Genomic DNA, 22,484 nt, shown 5'->3' on the forward strand with positions numbered 1-22,484 from the left:
TCCCAGCTGATGGCAGTGCGGCCCAACGCCCTCCTTTCACACATGAGCAAACAGAGGTAATTGAAGGGAGGTGTCATGGGGTGGTGGCGAGGGCTTGGGCTTAGAACGAAGCTACGATAGTTAAAACCTGCGTTCCGGTTCTGCCACTCCTCGGAGATCGAGCTGGCCGACCGGAGGCAAGCTGCCTAACTTTGATTCTGTTTCCCCCTCCTTTCAATGAGGATAAGATTTGCCTACGTTGTGTGCTATAAAAGATGCTAAATTGCAATAGGACAGTTAGTTCCGGGTACATGAGCACACTTGTCTCTAAGGAGACAGCAAAGGGATCAGAGGGGTGCATCAGGCCATCTGAGCCCACCTGGGGGAGTGCCCAGCCTGGAGCCCCGGGGGGCCTCTCACATACAGTTGGAGAAATCTCCTGATGCTATAAAGGAAGAGAATTAGGGACTCTGGATCAGTTTTCTGTAAGCCAACTCAGTTCCCAAAGGATGGAGGAAGATTTTGAAATTTGACTTTAGCTCTTTCCTGTGCCCCACCCCTTCTCTCTGGTGGAAACAAACAGCTCCAGTCAAACTGCTTAGACCAGGAAAGGCTTGTCTGATGGCGTGGGGGCCGGGCTGGGCTGGGCCTGAGCAAGCCCTCACCCCAGAGGGAGTCAAGTGCTCTTAAGGGAGAGAAAGAAGTGTTGAGGAATTTATTTATTTATTTTATTTTTTTTGAGGAAGATTAGGCCTGAACTAACATCTGCTGCCAATCCTCCTCCTCTTTTTGCTGAGGAAGACTGGCCCTGAGCTAACATCTGTGCCCATCCTCCTCTACTTTATACGTGGGACGCCTACCACAGCATGGCTTGCCAAGCAGTGCCATGTCTGCACCCGGGATCCAAACTGGCGAACCCCGGGCCAATGAAGTGGAATGTGCGCGCTTAACCGCTGCGCCACCGGGCTGGCCCCTTGAGGAATTTATTGAATTCGTCATTCAGACTCGATTTTTGGTGAATTCTCTTGCTTTTATTTATCTATGTATTTTTGAGAAGGTAGCAGGAGATGAAAAAATTGCTTTTACAAAATGCAAAGATGGCAGAGTTTGAAGTAGAATCCGCAGCTGTTCTTTTCAACTCTGAGTCCTGAGAGTGGGGCACAGCGGGGTGAGCTCCCAGGTTTAATTGGGACCATGTCTCTGTGAAGGGAAAGAGATCAAGAGTGCCTTTCCCAGGCTCCTGACCAGGGAGACAGCCTCCGGTTGGGCCCAGGAGATTCCCTCTGGAAAGTGAAGGTGTCAGGAAGGCTGCCCAGGGTGCTGTCCCACGGTGACCCCACTCTGGGAGGCAGAGATGGACACACATGGGGAGAAGGAAGCCGACCCCGGCCGTGGCACTCAGAGTTCGGTTGGGGCGACCAGAATGCAGGGGACCACTCAGCGCTTTGAAGCCCAGCGTGGCGGGCTGGCACCTTTATACTGTCAGCGCTGAAGCTGACATATGCTCAAAAAGTAGAAAGTGACATGAAAGGGTTTTTACGAAAGACAACAACAGGAAAGAAGCCACTGTCTAGCATATTTAAGGCCCAGCCTGGAGGAGAAAGCAGATGTCTAGATGTTGGCTGTGGTGAAGCTGGGAGATTGCCGTCCAGGCTGGGAAGGCAGTGGCACTCTCCTTGTACCAAAAAAAAACCTCGGCTACTAAATGAGAGGAAAATTTGAGGCTTAAACCACTAACTGGGCGGATGACTGTCCCTTTCCCTTTTTTGACAAATGAAGAGTCACCCTGGGTCTCATTTGACGCTTCCTGAGGGCCCCTTGATAGTAACGTAACAGGGGAGGGGACTGTCCACTCTCTCCTTGGATTAGCAAATTGCTGATCTCCAAGGATTTAGAACCCAGCACTGAGGGCAGTTCAGTTCCCCCAGGCCTTTTTCACAAAGCCTCTATTCTCTTCCTTTCCCCAGGATTACAAATACAGGGGTGTGTACCTGGTCACACATAATCCACTCTTGACCCTATAAAAATGCTACTTGTGTTTCTTTGGGTTCTACTTTTAGAGGAAAATTCTAGGTGCCCCAGATCCAAGAGGGGTACTGTCTGTTCATACTCCCCAAGCAGCCAGGTCACAGACACGGTCCTTGGCCCTTGCTTTTGGTCTTGTGTGCCAATCCACACACGCCTGGGAGAGCAACTACCTTCTGAACATCACTGACGCATCTACTTGGCATTTGAAAGCTTCCCCTTGGCTGGATCCAAGAATTAGCTTCCTGAGCCATCTGCCAATTCACACTCAACTTAGCACATACAAAGCTGTCTTTTTTGACGTGCTGCTCCCCATTCTTTCACCTCTACCACGTCATTAACTCTGACCAAGAAGTCCCTGCATGATCTGACCTGCATGTCCTTGTGTTGTCAGATCCTGTTCCCTCTCCCAGGCGGGACTCTCCCTGGGTTGTCACCACACCCCTTCTTGCTAAAGCCCCACCACAGACGTGGCCCACAGCACTCCAGGCTTGCTCAAGTCTGCAGGCTCTGCTCCCTGCTCTCTCTTTCCCCTGCTCTGAGCTTCCCTGACCAGGAACGTGCGTGCTCATCCTTGTCCTGTCTCAGAATCGAACACACCGAGAGCATCTTAGGGGTTTGTGCTCTTGGGTTTCTGAGGATACAGTTTCTCCAGGGCATTCCCAGCCCTAGGCCGTCAGACTGTCCTTGCTCCGTTCCAAATGAGCAAGGCTCCTGAAAGATTTTCCTAAGACAAGAAACAACACATTTCCCTGTTCACACAGAGCTTCCAAGTCAGCCGGGCAAGCAGGATTGCAGAAAGAGCACGGCCTTTAGCTGCCCGGGGTCCGGGCATTGGCTCACCATGCACGCCTGCAGGCTAATCTCTCTGGAGCTCCATTTGTCCTTCCATGAAAGCGTGGTCCCCCACGCTTATCTCTGTCAGCAGGCGGACGTGGATTAGATGCCCACCTGCACGTAGTCTGTCAGAGTGGTGACAGCTGCTCCACGGGAGCTGCTGTGTGCCCTCCACCCAGTTCCAGCCACATCGTGACCCTCCCGAGTCCCTGATTATTGAATTCTGACTCCACACACCCATCCCACCGCTGGAGCATCAGCTCCTTCATTTGGGACCACATTTTGTCTTTGGATCCTCACTGCCTCATGCAATGCCTGGCAAAGTACCTGTAGAATGAATGAATGAATAAACGCATTTTTGCTATGGATTTAAACATTAATGTTTCACATTAGAATTTTAAGATTGGCCCTTTCCTCAGCTTCTGCTAAGGTGCTCGATCCTTCAGAGGAAGCTAAGGCCACACTGAGGTGGGGCCCTAACTTCAGATGGTGCTCACCACGCCCAGCAGCTGCCCACCCAGCACCCGCTGGCTCCATGGCCTCTGTCTCTGAGCTCGCCTGCATCTGCTCAGATCTCGTCCTGCACGACTGAGGCGACAGTCACATACGATAGGATCAATGCCCTCATTGAAGCAGCCCATGTAAATGTTGAACGTTTCTGGCCAGGCTTGTTTTGCAAAGACCCAGGCCAACATCAACATCGGGAGCCTCCTCTGCAGTGTGGGGCTCCTGGCCATGCCCCCTCCACCACTGGTGCCCCAGCAGAGAAGGAAGTGGAAGAAAAGAAAGAAGAATCTGAGGAGGCAGGTGATGACATGGGCTTTGGTCTTTTTGACTAAACCTTTTAATGTGTTCAATAAAAAGCTGAACTGTTAAAAAGATAAAAGGAATTTTAGTTTATTTTTTTTTGCTGAGGCAGATTTGCCCTGAGCCAACATCTTTGCCGGTCTTCCTGTATTTTATATGTGGGTCACTGCCACAGCATGGCCACTGATGAGTCGTATAGGTCCATGTCTGGGATCCAAACCTGGGCTGCCAAAATGGAGCATGCCAGACGGCCCATTATTTTAGATTGTTAAAAGTCAAAAAAATGCAGGGATCCAGCCAGAACTGCTGGTGCACAGGAAATGGTTAACAAGGCAGTGGAACAAACACATATTTGGTAATGCATGGGGACCTATTTTTTTCTTTCCCATTCCCCTTCCAGAACCAGGCTCATCCGACAAGCCATGTGGAGCACGGTCAAGAGTTTTGGTTCTGGAGTCACACATTCTGAATTTCAGATGCTGTCTCTGCAAGCGACCATGATCTTGGGTCAGTTACTCAGTCTCTCTCAGCCTTACTCTCATCTACAAGTTAAAGATATTGATAGTGCTATCTACGTCATAGAAGTGTTGAGAATTAAATAAGACAATGCATGTAAAAACCTCAGCACAGAGCTCAGTGAAAAGATTCTCAATAAACGCCCAGTTTTCAGTACAACACACTTACTTAGAGGTTATCCAGAAGCCCTCCATCTTTTGCTTTGTTTCTGTTTTAGGTGAAAAGCTTCTCAAGTTCAAGGACTATCTTGTGGGTCTCTCTCCATTTATTAAGTACTTATTTCAAGCCAAGCACTGACCCTAGTTTGGGGAATGGAGAAAGAAAAGGTCTTTCCTGTCCTTAAGGAGTTCCAGCCTCAGGGAAACAAACTGTGCATATTTACAACAGTGTGTGGGGCTGTGAATGACGGTAACCACTGCTTGAGGGCCCAGAGAAGTGGAACTTAACCTGCCGGATGTGGAGATGGGCGACAGATGCTGGTGTGAGCCTCAAAGGATGAGCTAACCAGACCAGAAACGGGGAAAGGGCAATCTAGGCAAGAGGAAGTTGTGCAAAGTCACCCAAGGATTTCTCAGGATTTCTCTGTGCTTGAAAGGCTCTGCGGCCCAGCCCTCCTCCTGCCCTCAGTGGTAGGTCCCTCTTTGGACAAGTCACTGCCGGCGATGGAGAGAACGAGCTGAGTCGGCAGATGGGAGTTCGATGGGCTAGACCTGGTGGAAACCCCCATTCAGGCAAGAAGTGTCATGTCACCGCAAACAGCAGGTTTGGGAAGGATAATGCAATCTCTACACAGCTGGCAGGTCCCAGAATTCAGGGAGGGCTGCCCCGACAGGAGACGTGGGTGTCTTCAGCATCTGCGTGTTCTGTAGGCAAGGGGAGCGGAGGGCTCGGTGGGCGCCCACCCTGTATTTAATGTCTAGCCTCAAATCCATGCATGTTTCACAGATACTTTTTTACTGACTGGGACCAAGGGTATGTGATTGTAAAGTTGGTTCTCTTATCACTCTAAACTTTAAAGCAATGGTGTTTAAGCACCAGTTCAAAGATATGAGGAATTTTCCCAGGCAGGAGGATCAGGCAGGGAAAGCAGTCCTTTGGGGATGAAATTACGTCTGCAAAGCAGGTTGCCAATCCCTGCGAGGATGAGGATTCTACTCTTTGCTCTCAGCGGGGTGAAACAGCACGATGGCTGGTAATTATAAAAACAGGAATCTTATTATAATATCTCGTATTCGGGATGCCTGCCTGAGGGTTGGTGGTGTGTACAAATTGTAGACTGTTAGATTTTTTGATGCCACATGATATTTTTTAAATAGTTCACCATATTACACTAAATTGACCGAAGTGACACATTCCAGCTAACCAGGACTTCGAGCCTAACAGCCCATGGTACTGGCTACTTGAGACCAACTATCTACCATCAGACCACAACCAGTTTCTGCTGCAGTGAAATGACAGGAAATGCTTTATCAGTTGAGCTGCTTTCAATGTGGGAGTCAATGCGTCTGAAAAAGGAAGTTGAATGTTGGACACAATTAAATTCAGTAAGTACTTTATTTATGAATAAGGCTGTGTAGGCTTCAGCAGTGTCTAATTTAGGTCCCACGTACAATAGCAGACATTAAAATGAGTAATTCAGCTTGCAGTGAAAGATACTGCCAGGCTTTTTTTTTTTTTTTTTTTTTTTTTTTTGGTGAAGTTTTAAAGTAAGCTCACCCTAGTCCGGGTTTCCCCCACCATCTGAAAGCAGTGTTCCTACGAAACCTTTTGTGAGCCGAGACGGTGTAAAGCGAAGCAGTAATTACCACTAACTTATATGGGAAAATTTCTGAAGCATCCCCAGAACCCAAAAATAACCTACCAAAAAAAATCGAGATAGAGCACAAAGGCTCAGAGACATGGTTTGCAGCTATGGCGGCGGGATGCTGAGAAGCTGGGTGTCGTCCCAGGGGAAGGGGCCTGGTGGTGCTGCCCTCACTGCTTGGGGTGCCGCTGTCTCTATAATGCTATTTTCACTTTTCACCTTTTTTCATAAAAGCGAAAATCCTCTTTGGATTTCTTTTGGTTAGTGAAAACAGGTACCAATGTAGGTCCTTCACAGAAGCCAAGTGGCCTAAAGTGAACTTTCGGATGGCTGGGGAAACCCATACCCTGGTTACCGTATTACATGGTATAGAGACAGTAAAATACAAAAATGTGATAAATACTATTTGTTGTGATTAATAGCTCAGTTTATTAACAGTTTTAATAAAGGAAAACTTTATAGTGAAAATAATGTACTAGAAACAGCTTTTTAAAAGCTTCTTTATGACATGCTTGCAAACTGTCAGACATGGGTGAAAACATCCTCCACAATGACAACACAACAAATACACTTCCTGTGAGTAAAGCTGAACACTGCGGACAAGCTGGTAGAGCCAGGTTAGCTTCCTGACACCACGCGGATCACACTCAGAAACTGTATGAGGGTGGCTCCCACACCCCTTGGTCTCGGTTTAATAATGCAAGAGCTCCACCTTATCGGCTACTTGGACGTTTCAGAGAGGAATTCTTCTGGCTCCGGCGACCTTCACTCCAGTTCCACCTCGCCTTTTTGATGCCTCTTCATCCTGGAGTAGGGACTTATGGTGTCATCTGTCACAAAGTCATAGAGCACTTTTATCCAGGACTGGTAGTGGGGGAGGCTGTCATAGTACTCGGCTGCGATTTTCCTCACCTGGAAGGGAACAAAGGCCGCAAGGTGAATGACGCGTGTTCCCTGGGTCCTGGGAAAGACGACAGATGAATGTCTGACACCAACGCTGAGAAGAGAAACCAGGAGACCTTCCTTCCTCCCTCAGAACAAACAAATAAATAAATAAAAGCAGCAGCTTTGGGACTTCGAAACGGAAAGCAGTTTGCATTTCAACAAAAAATATACTTAACCCTCTAGGATTACTGACTCTTTCCTGTCAAGCTCTGAGGGACTAAACATCTGCTTTACTGGTAAAATTTGGCCCTTGGCCTCTTTAACAGCAAATACATGCAATGCAGTCAACCTGATATTTTTCAGGCACGTCCTGAATGGCTGGCACTGTGGGACAGAAAGGTAACACCTGACCCCTGTCATTAAGGACCCTGCAAATACTAATAAATTCCTGTGGCATGTCAATTAGATAGAAATTTAGCATGGATCAAGTGTGCAATTCTGCCATCTCAAGTTGAAAATGTCTTTTAAAAAAATGACTACTGCCAGTGTGATTAGCAAGCAAAACTGAATGCTGAATAATAACGGTTCCCTGGCTTCATCGAAATGCACAAAATCTATCCTGATAAATCCCAAAGGAAAACAAAAAAGCAGAATCCAAAATGGAAAAGAGGCAGCAAGAAAAAGAGAGAAATGAATGTTACAGTTAGAATCAACTCCTTCAATTTGGGAAACGTACTATGTTCTGGTTGTGGAGAAGCAGATTAATATACAACTCTCAAGGAACAATTAAGGCCAAACAGAGCTTTTCACACGGGTGTTCTCGGTTAGTCAGAAGAAATGCAAGAAGATGTAATACCTTTGATCAAAACTTCCTAAAATTTTCTCATGAATAAGGATGATCTACAGACCAACACATAGAAATAAACCTGGATCCCAATCCACACTGAACTTATGTCAAAGCCTGGCAGCAACCAGTTTAACAGCTAGAAGACACTTATCTTCTGAAAAAATAAAATGGCAGAGTCAGCTCAAATCCCGAATAAGCATTTTGAGTCAAATCAAGACACTCCTTAAGACTAAAAATACATTAAAAACCATAATAAAAACAAAAAAGGTTATAATTTGTAAATTTTTTAAAAGACAAAGTCAAAAATCAATGAATTCCTTAGTACTAGGAGCTAGAAAACCTGGGGAATTTATTAGCCACGTGTCCAATTCAGTTCAAACACTGACATCATAAACCCCTGACGCCTACCTCTGTACTTTACAAGGCTGTGAACAAGTGGAAAAATACACACTCAGGGGGGCCGCCCCGTGGCCGAGTGGTTAAGTTCTCACACTCCGCTTAGGTGGCCCAGGGTTTCGGCGGTTCAGATCCTGGGCGCAGACACGGCACCGCTCATCAGGCCATGCTGAGGCGGCGTCCCACATGCCACAACTAGAAGGACCCACAACTAAAATATACAACTATGTACTGGGGGGATTTGGGGAGAAGAAGAAGGTAAAAAAAGAAGATTGGCAACAGATGTTACCTTAGGTGCCAATCTTTAAAAAAAAAACACGGGCCAGCCCAGTGGTGCAGCGGTTAAGTGCGCACGTTCCGCTTTGGCAGCCCGGGGTTCACTGGTTTGGCTCCCGGGTACAGACATGGCACCGCTTGGCAAGCCATGCTGTGGTAGGCATCCCACATATAAAGTAGAGGAAGATGGGCACGGATGTGAGCTCAGGGCCAGTCTTCCTCAGCAAAAAGAGGAGGACTGGCAGTGGTTAGCTCAGGGCTAATCTTCCTCAAAAAAAAAAACATACACATAGCATTTTGTGGACAGCAAAGCTCAGTAAAAAAAAAAAAAAAAGAATTAAGAAATCAAAAACCTGTTGTGCTAAAAATGTTCTAAAATTGATTGGAGTGATGGTTGTACTACTCTGTGAATAATCTAAAAAGCATTGAATTGTACATTTTAAATGGGTGAATTGTATATATGAGTTGTATCTCAAGAAAGCTGTTAAAATAACCTTGTTATAAATACCTATTAACTGTGTGATAGTTACATGTAGTGTAACTACTGTAACATAAGGTATTTATTGAGGAAAAAAGAACAAGATACTCTTTGACATACACCACAGAAAAAGCAGGAAAGGGAGGAGCAGGGACTCTGAGGACGTTCGGTAGCTTGGCTAAGGGGTAAGGAGACAGCGTGAAATGCAGAGGGAGATCAACGGCCACTGCTGAACCACGGGCCTTCAGTCAAGCCATCTCTGAACTGAACTGAAGTAGTTTTCAGTTCTGGGTCCGCTCAAGAAAATTACAAGTTAAAGTCTGTGGTTTATGCTGGAAAAAATCCTTTCACTCAAAGGACAGCCAGCTTTCTCCATCATCTCTTGAAAAATTCGCCGCCCTAGTTCAGGAAGAGACAAAGGAAGGCTCCACACTCTGCTCGGGCCGACACAAAGGAGCTGTGCCAGCATCACGTTTCACCCGTGTCAGAGCTGTCTTCAGACAGTGCTGTGTTTGCCCCCAAACATTTTATTTTGAAAAATGTAAAACCTACAGAAAAGTGGAAAGAACAGTAAAACGAACACCCATATGTCTTTCACCTGGGTCCACCAATTAACACTATGTCACAGTCACCTTCTCTCTGTATATAACATACACCACACACTTTGCTTTCTTTGCTGAACTTTTTGAGAGTAAGCGGCAGACACTGTGTGACAACTGACCCCTAACATTTCACCCTAAATATTCAACATGTATACCCTGAGAACAGGGACATTCTCCTCAAAATCACTGATACCCTACCACACCCAAGAAATTTAACATTGACACAAAATTATCTATCATACAGTCCAGATTCAGAATTCCCCACTGACTCAATGTCCTCTCTCAATTTTTCTTTCTTCCATTGGAAATCTAGTCAATCATCAAACATTACATTTAGTTGTTATGTTGTGAGTTTTTAAACAGCATTTGAAAACTCGAGGAAATCTATAAAATTTGGGTGGATATGATAGCATAAATTATGTGGCTATGGTTCCCTTCTATCATAGCTTAAAAAAGTCAAGAAAAACTATTATTACACGTCATACATATTACCTTTTTTTGAATTATGGAAACATTTTTTGATAAAAAGAGCTGTGAAAGCTACCCATTTTGAAGATGGGAAGTCTAATAAGAGAATTCACCAGAAAGATCACTGAAGCTAGGAAGGCGGTCCTTTTTTGGAGGGTGAAAATGTCTTCTTTCATTTACTCCGTGAACAATACACTACAGGTCTACCGTGAAGGGAAGCCCCGGCCCCCTGCCCACAGGTCTGCAGGGCTGGAAACTGATGAGCGTTTCTTCTGCAGATCGATTTTGTGGGACACCTGTATTTCACAGCAAGCCAACACACGACTCCTGGCTCAGCCTATTCCGTTTAACAGTGGTGATGGTTATGTGAACTTCTGCTTACTTCACAGAGGGATTTCGTCCTCCGTTTCTGAACCACTTCCTAAGTTAGCAGATTTTGCAGATCCAACACTTCTAAACCCTAAGCATTCCCACCAGGCTTAGGGATCCGGGAGCGTGAACTCCGTAAACTGAGGCTGGCAGACTCAGGACTTACACTCTTGTTGCCTTCTCTGAGGAGTGGCCTAGATGGGGAAAATATACTCAGTTCCTTTTTAAATGAGCAAGGTCAAGACTAATTTTGATCAGATGACCATCAGAAGTTAGAACATGTATCAAATCCTTTACTTACCAGGGGAAGGCTTTTTCCGGGAATGTTGGGGAAGTCATGGTGTTCGTTATGGTAACCCACATTGAAGGTAAGTAAATTCAGAGGGCCATAATACGAGTAAGTTTCATGTCCCTTTAAGAACATGTAATGTTCAGCTATAAAATGTCCAGAAATCGGGTGCAAACCTAGACCAAGTAAGGATGCTGCCAACATGTAGAATAAAGATTTAATTCCAAAAACATAGTAAACTATAATGTCAAAAGTGATCTGGATCACTGTATTGATAATTTCCAGATAAGAAATTGGTTTGGGGTTGATGAAGAGAGGTCGAAATGCATAAAAGAGAGGCTGAAGAATGACCCATATAAACTTTCTGAAAGTGGTACAGAAGAACCAGCCTTCAAAATCGGTTGGAATATCCACATCGATGCCGTCGCCTCCGAGGTACCGATGATGATCCATGTGATATCTCTTAAAGGAAATTGAATACGGAACGCCGATAGGAAGATTAGCAAATATTCCAAACCAGCGATTCCACATGGCTCTGTAGTGGCCAAAGGCGCTATTGTGGGAAACTTCGTGAATAGCCAGAGTCATTGAATGGTTAACGCAGCTGCCAAAAGCGTATGCCCAAAATACAACCCATTTCCAGTCCAAGTCCTTCACTAGATAAAACGCAACCAACTGAGTGAGGACCATCACAATTATAATCCATATCAAGTTGGGGTCAGGTTTCATCAAGGATTTTATCTCTGGATACTTTGCTGTAAAGAAAAACAAACAAAAAAATGAGGAACTGAGGCAAGTGCATAATAGTTCTGTAATTATAACTAAATTAACAGCAATTAAATTAAATCAACACATTAATTTTTTTCTTTTTCCAAATCATTGCATGCGCTCTATTAGAGACTTTATCAAATATTTATCTACCACAGGGAAGGAGTTTATTCTAATAGTAAAGTTACTAAATACCATGTCACAACAAATTGAGAATAAATTAGCCTCAATATCTAGACTTTCCACATTAACAGGAAGATAGTCACAAATGAGTAGATTTCATGTTATCCAATTCCCTTTTCGCCCCTAACGATTCTTTATATATTAAATTTATAAGCTTTAAAAACTTGCAAAGTCTGCTAAATCTATTCTGTGTCTGACAGAATATATTATATACTTATACATACTACATACTTATTACATACTTATCATATACTCATATATACAATATATATGCAATATATTTACACATATACAATATAACACATACTTAGATTTCATCATTTCCTTTATAATGACTAAATCACTTCTAATTGCTAGTTGTAATTTCTAACCATTTCCCTATTTTTAGACACTTAGATATTTAAAATTTTTGCCAGTGCAGACTTACTCTAGTCATCTGGAAATTAGGATAATTTCCAAAGAATTCTATGGATTTACAGTGCCACTTTCCTTGTTTATTTATTTTTGTGTTAGAATTGCACAGTGCTAATTTGTGTTACATTTTTATTTTCTTTGTTGAATCTACACGCAAATATCCAAGTATTATGAAAAAGGCCAATAAGAAAAACTCAGCATTTCAGGCAAGTGTCCCCTAAGGGTAAATGGAGTTTCTTCTCTGTGTCCTCCCAACCCAGAGATCATAACCCACATAGAATGAATGCCCCTGGTTTGATGCGTTGCCACGTATGTTTGACCCAGGATGGCAAAAAGGAGGAGGACCCTTTTCTTGGGACAGGTCATTGAGAATGTTATTTTTATTTTCCTTCTCCCCAAAGTCCTCCAATACATGGTTGTGTATTTTAGTTGTAGGTCCCTCTGGGTGTGCTATGTGGGACGCCGCCTCAGCATGGCCTGACGAGCGGTGCCATGTCTGCACCCAGGACCCAAACTGGCGAAACCCTGGGCCGCTGAAGCGGAGCACGCGAACTTAACCACTCGGCCACGGGGCCGGCCGGGAGAATGTTCTTGAAAAGATAAAGAAGGGAAAAGAGCATCTCCATCCTCTTTTCTCTAAATGTGAGATGAGGAATTCAACAAAAGCTTAAAATGCAAGACAGGAAGTTATTTTAAGTCCAGTTTTATATACAAGAAGTAAGGGCAGGTTAACTCAAGGTGAGTAACCTCTAGTTTCTTTCCTTTCCCCTTTTCTCTCTCCATTCCTGAACTTCTAATCTTTCTTAGGATTAGTTCATTTTATCAAATGTTAGGAATTTCCTAGGCAATAGACCAAAATAAGTAATCCTACAGGCCTAGAAGTGAATTAGTCTAAAACTAATTTTCCTGGTATAAATGAAAAGTTCAACTAAGTTATTCATTAAAATATGAGCATTTTTGAGCAGTTCTCCAGGAACAGAATAACAACTGTTCAGTTTATTGGTGGATAAGTAATAACTCTTTTGTATTAAAACGTGTTATTTCTGTCTAGGCAGAGCTCCAGCATCTTTACCGTATATAAAACATGATTAAATTGACACATCTGACAAAAGATAGAAGATAATACACATTTTTGTAGATACTCTAAAATGATGAAACATGCACAGTTCTCTCAGACGAATCAACCTGCTCCAAGTAATAATGTACCAAATTTTTCCAAAGCTGTTAATAGTATATAAAACTCAAGAGCGCCAATATAATTAAATGGGGAAAGAATACTCTTTTTAACAAATGCTGCTGGAACAAGTGGTTATCCACATGCAAAAAAATGGAGCTGGACCGCTCCCTTACACCATGCACAAAAATTAACTCAAAATGGATCATAGGCCTAAATACAAGAAAACTATAAAACATAAGAAAACAAGTAAATCGTTGTGAGTTTCACGTTTTCTTAGTGAAATGAGAAAAGAAAAAGTGATAAATGAAAAAAAAGATCAACTGGACTGCATCAACTTCTGTTGCAAATGATCCCATCAAGAAAGTGAAAAGACAATCCACAGAATGGGAGGAAATATTTGCAAATCATATATGTCATAGGTGACTTGTATTTAGAATATATAAAGAACTCTTAAAACTTATAATTAATAATCTAATTAAAAAATGAGCAAATAATTTAAATACACATTCCTCCAAAGCAGATAGACAAGTGACTAATAAGCATATGAAAGATGCTCAACATTATTAGTCTTTGGGAAAACGCAAATTGAAACTAAAATGAGATACCACTTCACACCCACTAGAATGGCTGTAATAAGAAAGGCACTATCAAGGATGTGGAGAAATTGGAACTGGCACACACTGCTGGTGACAATGTAGAATGGTACAGCTGGTTTGGAAAAATTTAGGAGTTCCTCAAAATAGAGTCACCAATGACCCAGCAATTCCACTCCTACGTTGATACCCAAAAGAAATGAAAATACATCCATACAATAACCTGTTGATGAACGTTCAGAGCAGCATTATTCATAAGAGTCAAAACCCAAAAGTCTACCAACTGATGGATGGATAAATGAAATGTGATATATCCATACAATGAATGGAATGTTATTCTGCCATAAAAAGAAAGGAGGTACTGATATACACCACGACATGGATGAACTTTGAAAATACTATGCTCAGTGAAAGCAGCAGTCACAAAAGACCAAGTATTGCATGATTTCATTTATAAGAAATGTCCAGAATAGGCAAATCTAGAGAGACAGAAAGCAGATTAGTGGGTGCCTAGGACTGGGGTGGGGGGGCACAGGGACTGCTTGAGTTTCTTTTGGGGTGACAACATATTCTAAAAATTAGATTGTAGTGATAGTTACAGAGCTCTGTAAATACACTAAAAAAACACTGAACTGTACACTTTAAATGGGTGAATTTTATAGTTTGTGAATTATATCCTAATAAAGCTGTTAGAAAATACTGTTTCCCTGTGTAAGCATAGCAATAAAGGGAGCATTTCTTGAGAGTTATTATTTAACCCACTAATAATGGTCTAGTCTAGATTTTTATTATTTGACTCACTAATAACAGTCATTAATTTCAAGCAGATGCCTTTTAAATGAACCTTTAATGTAACTCTAAATGTAAGCTTAGGGTACAGATATTGGTGATTAAACATTCTGTCCATGTTCTCTCATGCCTCTTTCCCAAAAGCTTGACAAATTTCAGAAATATCTCTTATCATTTAAGTACAATTTAAACACATCTCCAGATTCTTATCTTTCCTGAGGTTATTCCATCTCCGCCTCTGAAATGGAACACTGAGCATATTTACACCTGCAGGAAAAAATTATGATATTTTTCATTGAGAAATATGTAGTCCTTTTACTTTCCAAGTGAAATGGTTCGGTGATAACAAGGTTGTGGGAAAAAAAGCTCAGTGTTGAGATAAGCATCAATAAGCACCCTTTTACTTCCTTAATTTTCGGAATTTTAAATAGACAGCCAAGGGCCAGGATTCAGGAGTTGGTTTTTACAGGGCAGACATCCGATTATTCTTATGCAATAGGTTGATACGGTATGGATAGAATGTATCATATGCTATCTTTATGTGTGATTTGCAAAATACACATTTTAATTAAAAATAAAAAGCAAGCAAGCATCGGAGAACCAGTCTCTTAAAAGGTTACCCTTAAAAGTCACTGTAAAGCTTCAAGCTCCCTGTTTACTGATTCAATGTTTTAAAATCCATTTTAATGGGATCCACTAAGTCCTTTTTGTAAAAACATAAAATTTCTGACTTTAGATATCCTAGCAAAAGTCAGGAGCTCGCTCTTTCTTTTCACGGGGCAAATGGATGCTGAGAAGAAAAAACTAGGGAAATTCTCTGTATGAGAAAGAATTCCTCCTATTCAACTTAGCGCCCAGCCGTTTCCTGGGTTTTCAGACAACAGCAAACGGGTTAAGGGTTTCTGCTTTGGAGGCGACCTACCCCAGACTAGAATCTCCCTCTAACGTTTACTTATTCACTCTTACCTCATTCTTAAAATAGGGAAAACACAGACCTAGTCACCGGGAGGACTGAACTGAGTAATGTCTGTAGAGCGCTCAACACATCTGCCTGACTTAGCAGCAAGACATCCTGGGGGAGAGGAGAGAATTCTCTACATGACTAATATACAAGCTCCAAGAAGCTGAGCGCGCGCCCTGTACCTCCCGAGAGTTAGACAAGGCCTACTTCGCCTGATTTAGGTAAAGGGCCCTAAATTAGGCGGACCAGCAGGCTGATCTTGGCAAGTCTTCCAAACTCAGTCTTTTCATGCCCTAAACCAGCATGGGTGAAAAATACGCAGGAATCTGTCCTTCTCGCGCCCCAGGCTAGCTGTGAGGAGCATTGCGACAAAACGCGAGACCGCCCAGGACCCTAGGCCTCGAGGGCTCACCCGTCCCGCCCGACAGGCCCCCGGGGTCCCACGGCTCGGGTGCCAGCGCTCCCGCGGCCCAGGGGCTGGAGGGCGTCTGCGCGAGCGTGGCCGGCGCGCGGGCCCCAGATGCTCGGGGACCACGCCCTGCCCGCACACTCCCGCAGCCTGGCTCCGCCGGGCGCCCGCGGCGAGGGACCGGCACCCGCCCGGGGCACGGGCTCTCCCAGCCGGAGCATCCCCCCGGGGCGGCCTAGCCGCGGGGCCCGGGCTGTGCAGCGCTCGCCCCCGCCGGACGCCGCGCTCGGGGCCGCGCCCGCGCCTCTCCGCGGAAGGGCCGGGGCCCATCCCTCCCCCGCCGCCCGCGCCCCGCCGGGCCCTTCCCGCGCGGCCGGGCGGCGGCAGGACGCGGCTGGTAACGGGCCTCGGGCGGCCGCGGGCGCGCAGGGCGCCGGGGAGAGCGCGCCCCGGCGGCGGGAGGCCGCGCGCGCACATAACGGGGCGCGGGCCCGGACCTCACCCAGGATCTCCCGGCGCCGGGTGGCGTGGGGCTGGTCGGTGTAGACCCACTCGAAGTCTTCCCGCGACACGCGGCTCCCCATGGCGGCGGCGGCGGCGGCTCGGGGGCCCGCTCTCGGCTCTCGCTCCGGCCCGGCTGCTCCGAGGCAGCGGCGGCGGTGGCTCCCGGGCTGTTGTCAGTGGGCGGCGGGCGGGGCGGCCGAGGAGACCGCGGCGGGGGCGGAGCCCCGAGGCCCCGCCCCCAGCGCGGGCGGGAACGTGAGCCGGCGGGTCGGGGATGCGCGGCGCGGCGGGGCCCGGGGACCGCCCCTCGGCCGCCGGCGGGGATGCTGCGTCCGGGGGATCCCGGCTGCCTCCCGCCTGTCCTGCGCGGAGATCGCGCCCGAGCCCGGAAAGAAGGTAAAGGCAGGGAAGGTCTCCAGTTCAGGAAGGCTGGAGCTCGGTCACGAGGCTCCTGGGTCATTAGGACGTGGCAGCTGGCCCAAGTTATGTTTGCTTTTGAAAAGCAGATTATTCACTGAGCCATTTTTGGGCGGCCTCCTGGGAATAATACCTCAGGAAACAATGTGGAGCGTGTGGCCATTAAAAGCTAATTAAGCAAAAAGAAAACACCATTTTTAAGAGGGAAGAATAAGGAATTTGTTGTCTTGCCTGAATGATTCTGGTGTGACCATTTCTCTTGCACGGTGGTTGCTCAACCTGACGTCTGTCACAGAACCTCTTCCTGAAAAAAGGGATATTTTTTGTTTCGAAATTAGTTACCACTTCTCCATTCAAAAAGAAACTTTGACTAAGATTTCAAAAAGGAAGATAACCATATATGGTGTGCCTAATGATAAAATCACACACACACACACCACCAAAGCCGATCGAGTTCCTAGATCCAACAGCTAATGTACAGAAAATAGACAGGGCCGAGGAGCACGTTAAACTCCACCACAGAGATGCAATCAGCAAGCTCCTGACTGTGAGAAACTATAGAACAACGTTCTGGGTTCTTTAATAAGTAAAAAGCAAGAGAAAAAAAGAAAAGAGGGGAAACCTCTAGATTAAACGGGGCTTAAAAGGCATATCAGACGATTGCAATGTGTTGATTTTATTTAGATTCTGATTCAAGTTGTCAAAGTTAAAAATTGACATGAGATAATTCAAATATCGGCTGGGTATGTGATGATATTAAGAAATTATTGTTAATTTCTTAACTGTGATGATAGTATCATGGTTATAGATTTTTAAGTCTGTATCTTTTAGAGATTCATCCTAGGGGAAAAAACCTCACTAAACTAAAAACAAAGCAATAAATTATGGTACATGCAATTAACCATATACAATGTTATACTACCACTAAAAAAAAAATGAGGAAGTTCTTTATGTGTTAATATGAATTATCTGCAAAAGGTACTGGTAAATGCAAAACACGGGGTACGGTGGGGGAGTGTATGCATAACACGTATAGAATGTATGTTTCCTTGGATATGCATAAAATGTGTTTAGAAAGACCCCCAAGAAATGATTACATTGTAGGAGAGTAAGTGGGAATCTAGGGGAAAGCGTTGAAAGGAAAAGTTTTCATTTAACCTTGTTTTACTTTTCACATCTGAATTGAATGTGGATTTTGACAACCTGAAAAAAAGGAAACAAATCTGGCTGAGGATTGTTGTGCGTCTTGACAAATATTTTAATTACACCTAGGCATGTTTTTTTAGTTTGCATTTTTGAAACTTCCTAATGTGTTATCTAGCTCTCACATCTTTTCCTGACTCTTGCCAGGTAATTTGTTTTGAGGCAATCATACCAGTTATTCTAGAAAGACACTATGCAGTCTGCTGTTAAAAGATGTAGTGAATCCCAATAGTTCCTGATGGCATTAGGAAATTTCAGATGACGGCAGCTGAACTTTTGAAATCAAAGTGTGGGCCAGACCAGTGGTGCAGTGGTTAAGTTCGCATGTTCTGCTTCAGCAGCCCAGGGTCCACAGGTTCAGATCCCAGGTGCGGACCTATGCACCACTTATCAAGCCATGCTGTGCCAGGCATCCCACATATAAAATAGAGGAAGATGGGCACGGATGTTAGCTCAGGGCCAATCTTCCTCAGCAAAAAGGAGAGGGTTGGTGGAGGATGTTAGCTCAGGGCTAATCTTCCTCAAAAAAAGAAAGAAAGAAATCAAGGTATTCTTCCGTGTAGATTTTTCATTTTCCATTTGTTTGCTTTTTAAATGGGCAATTCATTTGTAAGGCTATTTTGATAATTTCACAGTTGAGATCTAATAATAGTATTACAAGGTACTAGCCTGTGGGTAGCTTTGCCAACTTTAATTCGTGGAAGAGTAATTACAAAAGAAATTCTTTATTCCCTTTAAATGGACCTTAATCATAATAATTTTATGTCATCTATTCTTTGACACCAAGTAACAAAGACAGCTCTTTCAAGTCAGTAGTTAATTGCCAATAAATATCTTTTCTTACTTATTTTAGACTGTGTTATTTAATTTGAAAACTAGCACATATAAATGGACAGTTACAACAGTTCACACATCTGTCTATAACTAAAGCTGACTTAGTGTGGTGGGGGCAACACCACACCCTGCCTGTTCCATCTTTTGCTCTGGTGGCCTCACTCACTCTATCTGGTCTTGCCCAGTTTGGGGGCATCATGTGTCCCTATTGACTGCTGAAATCTTTAGTCCCGCCATGGTCTCCAGTCTCGGAATCTACACACCAGATCTGTCTCCCATGAACCCGAAGTTTCTTCCAGCCACAGCCTTCTCAAAGCTGCTGGACCTCACTTCTTTGGAGGGAGGATTTTGTTTAGCTGGTTTCCTCGTCCCTAAGGGGTTAGTTGTGCAGGATTCTGTGAGTTTGTCCTCAAAGCCATCGGGTATAGACACTTCCCTTAATGGGACAGACTGGAAAGTCCAGAAATAAATCCTATCAGTATGTAGAAATATAAGGGGCCGGCTCCGTGACCAAGTGGTTAAGTTCGTGCGCTCTGCTTTGGCGGCCCGGGGTTTCGCTGCTTCAGATCCTGGGTGCGGACATGGCACCACTTGTCAGGCTATGCTGAGGCGGCATCCCACATACCACAACTAGAGGGACTCACAAGTAAAAAATATACAACTATGAACTGGGGGAATTTGGAGAGAAAAAGCAGGAGAAAAAAAAATAAAGAAGATTGGCAACAGTTGTTAGCTCAGGTGCCAATCTTAAAAAAAGAAAAAAAAGAAAGAAATATAAGATCAGAGCCAGCCCTGATGCCCCAGCAGTTAAAGTTTGGCACGCTCCATTTTGGTGGCCCAGATTTGGTTCCTGGGCATGGAACCACACCACTCATCTGTCAGTGGCAGGCTGTGGTGGGGGCTCACACAGAAGAACCAGAGGAACTTACAACTATACACAATTATGTACTGGGGCATTGGAGGCGAAAAAGGAAGAAAAAAGGAGGAAGATTGGCAACAGATGTTAGCTTAGGGCAAATCTTCCCCTGCAAAAAAAAAAAAAAAGGAGAGAGAGAAATATAAGATCAGTGAGGAAAAGGGAAGATTTTCAATAAGAATGGTGCTGAGATAATTGGTTATCAGTATGAGAAAACATGAATTTGAACCCACCTCATACTTTATGCTAAAATTAATTCAAAGTATCTTATAGACTTAAATATGAGAGGTTAAAGTAAGAAACTTTTGAATTTAGGAGAATATTTTGTTTAGTCAAGTTTAGGAAAGGATTTCTTAAAATAGGACACCAAAAGCACAAACCATCAAGAAAATATATTTTAAAAGTAGACTACTTCATTGACTTTAAGAACCGTTCACCAAAAGACATAGGTGATGGAGGAGTTGAGAGGCAAATGGGACAGTAAGGACAATGTGTGAAGCTACTCCCATTCCCTCAGCTGGGAGGACAAAGGTAGAAGAAAGTGTCCTAGGACCCCAGGATTCAGCATTACCCAGTGAAAGCTGGAGCCACAGTGGGCATGTCTGGCAGGAGCTCAAGCCACAAACAGAGCAGGCAAAGTCCAGGGAAGAGAAGGGAAGGGATAAACCCCAGGCTTCACCCTCCTGCCTCCCAGCATGCCCCCGATGTCTCCCCTTGGCTGAACTCAGCCCGAATAGAGCTGACATGAGAGCCTGGAAAACACAGGCTGTGGGGTGAACCCCTCTGCAGTGCAGTGCAGGCAAACGCGAGGAATGGATCTGAGGGCAAACAGGCACGCCCTGCACGGGTGACCCAGGATGACGTGAAAACGTTCAACTTTGTTACTTACTGAGGACGTGCAATGAAAACCCACAATAAGGTACTATTTTAGAAGCTCTCACTTCCGGCAAAACAACCGTAACTGGTAGAAATTTTAGAAAACGACAATAACTATTTGAAGTCTCTGGAAATTGTCCTAAGGGCATAAAGCAAGTGAAGAAATATTTATTCAGGGAAATCCACTAAATTACAGTAAGGACAGCAAATGTCTATAGCACAGCCATAACTCCCCTCAACCCCAGCTCAGCGTAACGGATGCTCCACTTCGGACAGGTGTGGCCAAGAAGATAAGGCTCCCTGTTCCCCCAGCTCCTAGTCAAGGGCTATGGGTCTCCCTAGGAGGCACAGGTTGCCAGCATTTCTCATGCTCCCACCTCTCCCCTCTCCCCACAGTTCCGTGTGGCAGAGGCTAAATCCCAGGAGAGTGTAGCCGAGAAGTCAAAGGCTCCATTCATCCACTCAGTCCTGACTCATGGAGCAGAGGCTTTACAATAGTTGTGGCAGACTGAGAATACTGGGCTGCTGATCACCCTCACTCACCTTGTTTGTATCTCTGGAAGGTTGTTCAAACTTAATTGAATCAGATTGTGGAGCAATTTACGCTCCAGGGCAATGCCAAAAACAACAGTGCAATCAGACAGCAACTAGAGGAACCAACAGCTGGGTGTAATACCAACAGAAGCAGACAACTTAGGTCAAGGTAAGGGGTAATCAGAGAGTGCCTGCTAAAACCACTCTTATCCTGGAGCCATTGTGCACACGCCCAAGGCTGTGCCCCCTGGTGAGCAACATCAAAGCCTTCACATTGAGGGGGAAGTAGAATTCACTAAAACAGTCCAGCCAAGTCACTTAACAAATAAACAAGCAAACAGCTACCACAACAAATCCTGGGGAAGAGGGAATGAAGAATCAGTATTGAGAGTTGCTACAATGTATTAGCTAAACTTCTTTTTTTAAAAAAATCGAAGACGTGCAAAGAAAAAGGAGAGTGTGATCCTTACATAGGGAAAAAAGCAGGTGACAGAGGGGGCCCAATGTTAGACTTCACAACACTTTAAAGCAGTCAGGATAAATAATGTGCAAAGGACTGAGGAAAGCTGTGCTTAAAGAAGTGAAGTATGGTGGCAATGCTTCATCAAATAGATAATAGAAATCAAGAGAGAGAAATTTATAGAAAAGAATCAAAGGGAAATTCTGGAGTTGAAAAGTACAATAACTAAAATTAAGAACCTACTAGAATCTCCACAGTAGATTTGAACTGGCAGGAGAAAAAAATGTTGAACTTTTAGATAGATGAAACAATCCAAAAAAATATTTTTGCAGATTGGCGCCTGAGCTAACAACTGTTGCCAATCTTTTTTTTTTTTTTTTGCTTTTCCTCCCCAAAGCCCCCCGGTACATAGTTGCATATTTTAGTTGTGGGTCCTTCTAGTTGTGGCATGTGGGATGCTGCCTCAGCGTGGTTTGATGAGCAGTGCCATGTCCGTGCCCAGGATCCAAATTGGTGAAACCCTGGGCTGCCAAAGTGGAGCGTGTGAACTTGGCCATGGGGCCAGCCCCAGAGCTTTTTTTTTTAAAGGAAGAACAATTAACAGATACAGGGAAAATGCCGTGTGAACATGAAGACGGCCATCTACAAGCCAAGGAGAGAGTTCTGGAACAGATTCTTCCCTCTCAGCCCTCAAATCAACCCTGGCAACATCTTGACTTCGGACTTCTAGCCTCTAGAACTGTGAGACAGTAAATTTCTATGGTTTAAGCCGCCCAGTTGGTGGGTTTGCCCTAGAAACTAATACAGGCAACAATCTATCATCTGCTGCTAATCTCTCCAAAGTGGGTCTGACAAATTTTTAGCATAA

General features: G+C 44.5%; 1 protein-coding gene, 1 long non-coding RNA gene and 1 pseudogene across 2 annotated transcripts in view; 2 read left to right on the top strand and 1 right to left on the bottom strand.

Moving 5' to 3' along the window:
• The first annotated feature begins 3,129 nt into the window (after window positions 1–3,129).
• LOC138921595 (large ribosomal subunit protein P1 pseudogene) lies at window positions 3,130–3,715 on the top strand (annotated as a pseudogene).
• Window positions 3,716–5,699: 1,984 nt separating this feature from the next.
• DEGS1 (delta 4-desaturase, sphingolipid 1) lies at window positions 5,700–16,763 on the bottom strand. Its single transcript, XM_023632619.2, has 3 exons — window positions 16,375–16,763; window positions 10,591–11,333; window positions 5,700–6,880 (listed from the first exon to the last, which is right to left on the bottom strand). Exons 1-3 carry the CDS (start codon window positions 16,454–16,456, stop codon window positions 6,734–6,736), a joined length of 972 nt encoding a protein of 323 aa, XP_023488387.1. The 5' UTR covers window positions 16,457–16,763; the 3' UTR covers window positions 5,700–6,733.
• Window positions 16,632–22,484, top strand: part of LOC102148483 (uncharacterized) — a 64,706-nt gene continuing 58,853 nt past the window's right edge. The window contains exon 1 of the long non-coding RNA XR_002805086.2: window positions 16,632–16,772. This is a non-coding gene — a long non-coding RNA (uncharacterized lncRNA). The remainder of the gene's footprint in view (window positions 16,773–22,484) is intronic.

This window comes from Equus caballus, chromosome 30 (assembly GCF_041296265.1).
Source record: "Equus caballus isolate H_3958 breed thoroughbred chromosome 30, TB-T2T, whole genome shotgun sequence".
NCBI classification, from domain to species: domain Eukaryota; kingdom Metazoa; phylum Chordata; class Mammalia; order Perissodactyla; family Equidae; genus Equus; species Equus caballus.

Coding starts and splice junctions, on each gene's coding strand:
- DEGS1 (XM_023632619.2), bottom strand. CDS start 16,456: ATGGGGAGCCGCGTGTCGCGGGAAGACTTCGAGTGGGTCTACACCGAC. Junction 11,334..16,374: donor CCGGCGCCGGGAGATCCTGG/GTGAGGTCCGGG, acceptor TTTTCTTTACAG/CAAAGTATCCAGAGATAAAA. Junction 6,881..10,590: donor CCGGAAAAAGCCTTCCCCTG/GTAAGTAAAGGA, acceptor GTTCCCTTCCAG/GTGAGGAAAATCGCAGCCGA.